This window comes from Miniopterus natalensis, chromosome 3, assembly GCF_054644295.1.
Source record: "Miniopterus natalensis isolate mMinNat1 chromosome 3, mMinNat1.hap1, whole genome shotgun sequence".
NCBI classification, from domain to species: Eukaryota; Metazoa; Chordata; class Mammalia; order Chiroptera; family Miniopteridae; genus Miniopterus; species Miniopterus natalensis.
In genome coordinates, this window is record NC_142083.1 from 99,140,237 (window position 1) to 99,149,024 (window position 8,788).

Consider the following 8,788-nt stretch of genomic DNA (forward strand, 5'->3'; position numbering starts at 1 on the left):
CAGTCAGAGGCATGTACCTCTGTTGTGGGTTTGCTCCCCACCCCTGGTTGGGGCACATGTTTGGGGCAACCAATTGATGTGTCTCTCTCACATCGTATTTCTCTCTCTCCCCCCTCCCCCTCCCCCCTCTCTCCCCCTCTCCCCCCCCTTCCTCCCTTTCATTCTCCCTGAAAAGCAGTGGAAAAAAATATCGTCAGGTGAGGATTAACAACAACAAAAAAAGAGTAGTGACTTCCACGTCTTGGGAAATCTCTGTAGGGCTTTACTCTCTCTGGGCTTATAGCTGGATTGAGATGTGGGAGGAACGTTATGGCTGGGCTTTTGTTGCTGCTGCTATTGTCAGTTCTCCAGTCTCTTGGAGTAAGTTTTGTTACTTACATTAAAACTCTCTAAATTAATTTTCAAAAAAAGTTATACTTGCGGGTGGTTTAAAAAATTCATACTATTTAAAAGGACTCAACAAGGAAGCCTCCATCTTCATGGCTGTAGCAGGAAGTCGGTAAAGACTGAAGGATGGGCAGGGTATGTCCAAGGACTAACTTCTATAACTTTTTTTTGGTAAAATATACATAAAATTGCCTCTTTAACCATTTTTACTAAGTACATTTTCTCCAGAGCTGGTTCGTCATCCCCCACTGCAACACTGCCCATTCAATCACTCCCCAGTCCTCTCTCCCCCAGGCCGGTCACCGCTGTTCTGTTTCCTGTCTTTATGAATTTGATTACCGTACGCCATCATGTAAGTGGAGTCATACAGTATTTGTCCTTTCGTGTCTGGCTCTTCCACTTAGCACATATGTTCTCAGGGTTCATCCGTGTTGAACTGTGTCAGAATTTCGTTCCTTTTCAATCCTGAGTGTTATTCCATTGTGTCAATATGCCACCTTTTGTTTATCCTTTCATCCACCCGTTAGTTGTTTTTGCGCTTTGGCTGTTCTGAATAATGCTGCTGTGAAGACGGGTGTGCGGGCATCTCTGAGACCTGATTTCATCACTGTCTAGCCCAGTGCAGCAAGGACATCCGGTCTGGTGGTTCTGACCACTGTAGCTTGATCCTCTTGCCAGCCCCTTCTCTGGCAGTTTGAGCCTGGAGAGCAATTGTAAGGAAATCTTGCTTTTTCTGCAGCCACATTTCTGTATACAATACGAAGTCCTGGAGGCTGCCCAGCTGGCCATAGAGTCCTTGGATGGCATTTTGGTAGATGATACCTGCATCAAGGTAGGGTGGCCAGAGAAGGCAAAAAGCAGCACCCTTCCCTCAGCCCTGGCGTAGCACAGCCTGTGTTTACGGTTGCCTAAGACGTGACAGCTTTTGTTTTTGTCAAATCAGCCTGGGCAACATGGGGTCGTCCTTGTACTCATTATCACTGCTTAGTGCCCAGCTTATTTATTCAGAGTGATTTTTTGTGTGGTTGACTTTTCCTTTGACTTTCAGGGGATCAGATGGTACTATTTTGAAGTTTCTTATGCAAGTAAACAATCCCATGGGATAGAAGACAGGGAACTGGTTTCCATTGCTGGGTGGTGAGGGGGAGGAAAGGAGGAGGGAGTGTATTTAAATAAAATATTTACATATCCGTATCGCCTATTAAGTCTCTGCCATAGTCCCGTTAGGCAGTTACCAGTAGCCTCCTTATACAGATGAGGAAACTGCAAAGTGAAGTTACTTGCTAGTATATAACAGGCATGGGGGTTGAGGTGGTGACTTTCTACCACCAATGCCATCTTTCCTTGGTTAGGTGCAGAGGCCTGTGACGGAGCTCACCCTTGATTGTGACACCTTTGTGAATGAGCTGGAACGAGACTCTGAGAACCGAGGTACCATTTACCTGTCCGGAGTGAGCGAAACCTTCAGAGAACACCTGTTGCAGCATTCCAACCTCTTTTTTGGCCTGGAAGCTGTGATCTTGCCTAAAGATCTTAAAAGTGGAAAGCAGAAAAAATACTGTTTCCTGAGTAAGTATATGCCACTGAATGTAGCCTTGGGGAATACGGGGGACGTGATGACATCAGAAAGATGTTTCCCAGGTAGTCCTCCTGGGCTGGACCAGGCCAGCAGCTCTGGTTTTGTTCTTTTCCCTTGACTCTGGTTGGGTTCCGGCTTGGTGATCAGATTGCTTTTCTGGCAACCAGAATAACAAAACTGGTATTCTTGCTTTCAGAATTCAAAAGTTTTGGCAGTGCCCAGAGGGCCCTCAACATTCTCACAGGCAAGGACTGGAAGCTGAAAGGCAGACATGCCCTAACCCCGAGGCACCTCCACACATGGCTCAGGGGCTTTCCTCTTGAATCTGGAAGGCCCCCAGGACTTCGCGTCGTACCTCCTCCTTCAGAGCAGCAGGTTTTGCAGGTGAGTGAAGGAGGGGGTCATGGCGTCCTGGAAAGGGAGCTGGTTTACCTGGCCTTCTGATGGTCATGGACCTTAGGAGAGTCCTGGTCAAGTGACACTCAGCCTTTAGTCTTTTTCTGCCCTGGCACTAGTCTTATTTCACTCTCCATCATTTTTTTCTCCATGATCTCATACTCTCTTGCCTTCTGCATACATGCTAAAATCTGGTTTTTGTCCTTGAGGTGGCTGTCTCTGGGACTTTGAGGTATTGATTTAGGAGGTTGGAGATCTGGACAAGTCTTTAGTGATCTGGGGTTTCTAAAAGTATACATACACGATTTTTGGTGGTCCTAAATGGACTTTTTTTCACTTTCATAGTTATGAACTTGTTTATAAGCACCCATTAAGATATACAACAACCACATTCATTGAACCTGTGATTACATGGACAGTATTATTTTAATGATGCTAAGGAAGAAAGTGACTATTAAGAAAAACCCTCAGAGGGATACACAAGCAGAAGGTACAGGTGGAATGTGAACAGCTGCAGTTTGGGAACTCTTGTCTTAGTCTAGTTTCCTAGCTGGTGAGTGACCTCCCCAGGTCACAGTTACTAATGGCAGTGGCAGGACCAGAGCTCTCGTTAGTGCTCTAGCTCCAAGAGCTCAGGGACCTTGAGGACCCATCTGAAGGGAAGAGCAGCAGGTGTCCTCTCCTAAGCTGACTTGATGGCCTAGGGATGCTGGATTGACAGGGAACCCTGCAGTGTGAGTTCCAGCTTGGGAGTGAGGATTTACACACGGCCTTTCTGGGACCCCATTGCCCTGGAGCCTGACAGCCTCTGTGAAGGTGAGCAGATGGCACTCTGGCTGAGTGTCAACATGGCTTTGATCCTAGACTCTGAAGTCGGACCACCCGAAGATAGCAGCCTGGCACTGGGGCCGGAAGATAGGAAAGCTCTACGACATCCTGAGCGCAGGCACCCTCTGCCTCGTCCTGCTGCCGGGAACCCAGAGGTAAGGTCTGAGGGTTGTCCCTTTGTGACTCTGGCCCCAGGACTTCAGCTGTTCTTAGAGAAAGGCCTTTTGTTGATGTCTAGCCATATAAATAGTATGTAAACACTCTTCTATAATCTTACAGGTCCCTCAAGGAGGTGACTCATCCCAGTTTAAAGGCAGAAGTCTTAGGTCCCACAGCCTCTCTTGGACAGCAGGCAGTTGCCTGACTCCACTTGAGTTCAAGTTCTAGGGCAGTGCGCAGGCTTCACTGTGACTGGGGCCCTTTCACACATGAGAGGAGTGTGCCTTTGCCTTCTCTGCCCTTCCTCCCCTTTGCCACCTCTGTTAATTTGTGATAGGGTCTGTTTTGCTGATTTTAAACTTGAGGAAAACTAGAGCAAGACTCAGGTTTCAGTCCCAGCTCTGTCACCTATGGCCTCTGACACATGGCCAAGCTACTTTCCTACTTTGGGTCTCAGTTTCCCTTCGGTAAAATTAGGGATTTTTGGAGTAAAGCAGTGATTTACAAACCCTTTTAACTATAAAGGTTTTCTTTACAAAAAAACTTGTGTTAAATCTTAAAGTGTAAGACAGGCAGTTGGAGCCAGTGAGGGAACAGATGGATGAAGGAATCTGTATTGGGAGGGAGGGAGGGGGGATGGATGAAGGAGTCTATTGGGAGGGAGGGGGGGATGGATGAAGGAGTCTGTATTGGGAGGGAGGGGGGATGGATGAAGGAATCTCTGTATTGGGAGGGAGGGGATGGATGAAGGAGTCTGTATTTCGAGTGAGCGGAGGGAAGGCATTTGCTCTTTGAGCATAAATTGAAAATCATTGGATCTTATTTCTAAAAAGTCCCTTAAAATTAAGTCCCAGGTAACAGAACAACAGTGCCTAAGGCTTTGAATCCTGCATCAGAAATTTCCTGTCATAAAATCCTTGTCACAGGCATCTCAGGACCACTAGTTAGATAGGCTACCTGCTGGGCAGCTTTAGGGGACTGCTGTCTCTGAAAAACAAAAGTATTAGGTGTTCAGACTGATATTCTTTAAACAGGCATGTGGGGAGGCTAACAGCAGGAGATTAAAAAGTGACTGAAAATTGCCAACACAGCTTTTTGGTGAAGAACATGTACTGGGCAGCAGACAGACTTGCCCTGGCCAGCTTCTCATGTCCAGTGTATGGCACTAGGGGTAGAATAGGAGACTGGTCTTCATGTTCCCCATGGTGCAGGTAAATAGCCAAGAGTGGGCCAAAGCTTTCTCTTTTCAGAAGTGGCCAAGATGTTCTTCAGTAGGTGAGGTCTTGAAGGAGCGAGTGTTGGGGTCAGGGAGCAAAAAGGCTTAGGCTGTGACTAAACCATAGGTCCTAAGATATGTTCGATAAGTCAGGAGAAAACTCTGGAAATAGCAAGTCCTACAGTAAGGAAACCTGATACTACTCCTTTCCTGTAAGTTGCCCTCTGATTTCTGTGGGTACTGATGAAACCACCAGCAGGAGCATGCAGCTTACTCTGGGCCTTGTCTGCAGCTGTATGCATGATGCCAGCAGACAACCCTGGGAAAAGCGTAAAAGTGACTCAGGAAGACAGCAAAGAGAATGGGTTTTTTTGTTTTGTTTTTTCAAAATATGTCTTTATTGAGTTCAGAGATAGGAAGGGAGAGGGAGAAAGAAAAACATCAATGAGAGAGTCATTGATCGGCTGCCTCCTGCACGTCCCCTACCAGAGATTGAGCCTGCAACCCAGGCATGTGCCCGGACTGGGAATCAAACCACGATCTCCTGGATCATAGGTTGATGCTCAACTGCTGAACCACACTGGCCGGGCTTTTTTTTTTCTTTTTCAATCCTCACTCAAGGATATTTATTTTTTTCATTGCTTTGCAGAGAGAGTGAAATTATGGGGGGGCGGGGGGGGTAAGCATCGATGTGAGAGAGAACCGTGGATTGGTTTCCTCCCACACGCATCCGGACCAGGGCCAGGGATCAAGCTTGCAACTAAGGTACATGCCCTTGGCTAGAATCGAACCCAAGACCCTTCAGTCCACGGGCTGTTGCTCTAACCACTGAGCAAAACCTGGTAGGGCGAAAATAGAAGGTTTGTTTATGCTGGGGGTCTGACTCCACTATTTCTGGTAGCTGCTAAAATTAATATTGAAAATATTAATATTTTGTATAATTCATCAAACCCTTAATAAGTGTCAGGCACTGTGCTAAATGCTTTGATATGCATGTTTGGTTGAGGTTGTTGAACCTCACCACTGAACAAGTGGAGAAAAAGGCTCAGATTAAGTAACTTGGCCTGAGGTCACACAGATGGCAGATGCAGTCGGGGTGAATTGTGATGACGTGACTCCTGAGCCACTCCAGCACTCAGAGCCCAGAAGGCCTCATGCTGCTTTGCTTCTGTTAAGGCATCAGGGGAGACAGCTTCTGGGTTTGTTTTTGCTTATTTCTGCCTGCTCTGCCTGAAGAGCTCTGCCACCTTCTAACCCAGTTCCATGAATATTGACTACATGGTGGCTGGGAACTAACATGGGTTAGATGACTCCTAAATTCTAAGCACTGACTAGATAGTTTACAATACAAATTATTAAGTAAGTTAATGTTCTGTAAAATTTTTCAAACAGTGCCTGCAACATGGTAGGTGCTACAGGTGTTTTAAGTAAAAGCAACAAAAGAATAAACTCTAACAGCAATTTAAAAGGACTTGGGTGGCATGTTGCCATTATTACCTGTCACTTAAGTCATATCCCTTGAGCAGGTTATGCCTATGAGCCTCTTTTATTTGAAAAGTGGACATAATGATTATACCTGTATCAGTACCTACACCAGGTATATGAGTTCTTTTGAGGATTAAATGAGAACGCATAGAAAGTGTTCAGAGCCCTGGCCAGTGTGGTTCAGTTGGTTGGGGCATCATCCTGTATACCAAAAGGTTGCAGCTTCAGTTCCTGATCAGGGCAAGTAAGGGAGGCAACCAGTCAATCTTTCTTCCCCCTCCTCCCCCCCAAAGATCATTAAAAAAAAAGAAAGAGTTTAGACGATGCTGGCCATGTGGTAAGTGCTCCCTCCATATGTTCGCTGTGATCATCTGTAGTCCTCACAAAAGCCCTGTGATGTAGTAATTTAAATGTGTAAGAGTTGCAGAAACTGAGGCTCAGCTTGAGGTCATTCACCTTAGGTTGAGATGTGCCTCGCATCTGTTGACTGAGCTAGGATTTGATTCTAGGCCTCCAGCACTACCAGTATTTTCTTTTTTCTTTCTTTTAATTTATTGATTTTAGAGAGAGAAAAGGGGGAGAGAGAGAGAGACATCAATTTGTTGTTCCACTTATTTGTGCATTTATTGTTTGCTTCTTGCATGTGGCCTGACCGGAGATTGAACCCACAACCTTGGCGTATTGGGACTACACTAACCAACTGAACTGCCCAACCAGGGCCAGTGTTCTTTCCATTGAACCTGTTTGCAGCAGGCAGCTTTCCATAGCGATTCAGCTGCCCACCCCCACCCCTGCCCCATGGCACACGTACACATACCCCCAGAAGAGCCCTGCCTCCCCTGTGTGTTTCTAACCATTCAACCCTGTGGATGAAACTCGTCTCTGCGCTTCATTCGTTGCAGCACTCACGGATCTCTCCCTGGCCTGGGACTGATGGGAATAAAAAAGGAAGAGGAGAGCATTACCCCAAATGTGTGTTCCTGAGTCAGCCGCCACCACCACGTCCATTTCCTGTCCCTGTGGGCAATGGCAGAGCATGCGGTCAAGCTGCAGCTTCTCAGTGCAGCACACAGCTTCTGTGGGTGTGCCAGCTAAGGGTTCTGGTCCATTCATATGATGTATACATTTCCTGTTTTATTTTCCATCACCATTTATCCCCTCTATGCGCTCTTCCACCTCCACCCACCCACCTCCCACCTGCAATCGCGACACTTTTGTTCACGAGGGGTTTTTTTTCATTTTTGCTCAATTCCTCCGTTACCCCTACCCCAGCACTCCCCTCACCAGAGCTGTCAGCCTGCTCTCTCTGAGTCTGTCTCTTCTTTGTTAGTTCAGTTTGTTCATTAAATTCCACATGAGTGAAATTATATGCTATTTATCTTTCTCTGACTGGCTTATTTCACTTAGCATAATGCTCTCCAAGTCCATCCATGCTGTTGCAAAGGGTAAAATTCTCTCCCTTTTTACGGCAGAGTACTTTGCCATGGTGTGAATGTCCCACAGCTTTTCTATCCATCATCTGCTGATGGGCACTTGGGCTGTTTCCAGATCTTGGCTATTGTAATAAAGCTGCGATTAACATAGGGGGGCATATATTCTTTCAAATGAGTGTTTCAGGTTTCTTTGGATAAATTCCCAGAAGTGGAATGGCTGTGTCTTAAGGCAGTTCCATTTAAAAACTTTTTTCTTTAATCCTCACTTGAGGATATTTTTTCTATTGATTAGAGAGAGTGGGTGGGAGCGAGGGAGGGGGGGAGACAGAGAGAAACATTGATGTGAGACACACATTGATTGGTTGCTTCCCACATGTGCCCTGACCTGGGCAGTACCAAACCTGCAACCCAGGTACATGCCCTTGACTGGGAACTGAGCCTGTGACCCTTCCATGTGAGGGCCGATGCTCTAACCACTGAGCCCACTGGCCAGAGCCATTTTTAATTTTTTGAGGTACAGTAAACCCTCGATTTTTGCAGACCTCAGTTTAACAGACTTTAGATTTAATGGACAAAATTTCTGGTCTGTATGTCATAGGTGAAAATTAACACCGTTAATTTTAGAATGCTTTTAACGAAGGTTTACTTATAATCAAATTAACAGGTTATTTTTGTTATTGATTCACTGTTATTTTTAACAAAATTTAGTGAATAGTTCATATGTTTGGAAAAAAACTAGTAATTTTGCCAACATAAATATTACTTATCTACAACTATACATATATAAACCCAAGAGTCACTACTGGTAAACAATTCAGGGAATGATTAGCACGTGATCACACCGCATCGTGCCAGGTGATTGGTTCTGTTGTAGCATGGTGTGACTTTCTGCAGCAGTTTTAACACTTGTAGGCAGATATTCTGATGTGTGTTAAGCCACGCCCCAGCTGTGTGCATTTGTTTACACTCAGTGACAGGTGAATGCACACACTTACTAGGCCTATTCAGTATCAATTTAGAATTACAATAATACATATAGAAAACTTTTCTGTGAAATTAAACTTTTCATACATAATTACCCAAATGTGTCTACATAAGTAAAAACAGGTAAACTAATTTGTCAATCTTTTAACATATGCATTGGGAAAACCTACTGTAATATATAATGGACTTCTGGCTTTAACAGATACCCCTCGCCTGAATTAGTCTGTTCTATCGAGATTTTACTGTAACTCCACAGTGGCTGCACCACTCTGCATTCCCACTAACAGTGCACAAGGGTTCCCTTCTCTGCACATGCTCCCC

General features: G+C 45.4%; 1 protein-coding gene across 4 annotated transcripts in view; it reads left to right on the plus strand.

Annotated features, from left to right (window-relative positions):
• REXO5 (RNA exonuclease 5) overlaps positions 1-7,424 on the plus strand; it is a 31,495-nt gene extending 24,071 nt beyond the window's left edge. For 3 of the 4 annotated variants that reach the window (XM_087815817.1, XM_087815819.1, XM_087815820.1), the window contains 5 exons: positions 1,127-1,219; positions 1,740-1,956; positions 2,163-2,350; positions 3,227-3,345; positions 6,953-7,424. In XM_087815817.1, the coding sequence (XP_087671943.1) occupies positions 1,127-1,219; positions 1,740-1,956; positions 2,163-2,350; positions 3,227-3,345; positions 6,953-7,034 (699 nt within the window). In that variant the 3' untranslated portion in view covers positions 7,035-7,424. Of the gene's footprint in view, positions 1-1,126; positions 1,220-1,739; positions 1,957-2,162; positions 2,351-3,226; positions 3,346-6,708; positions 6,876-6,952 lie in introns of those variants that run through there. The other variant, XM_087815818.1, reaches the window with a different exon arrangement.
• Positions 7,425-8,788: the final 1,364 nt, after the last annotated feature.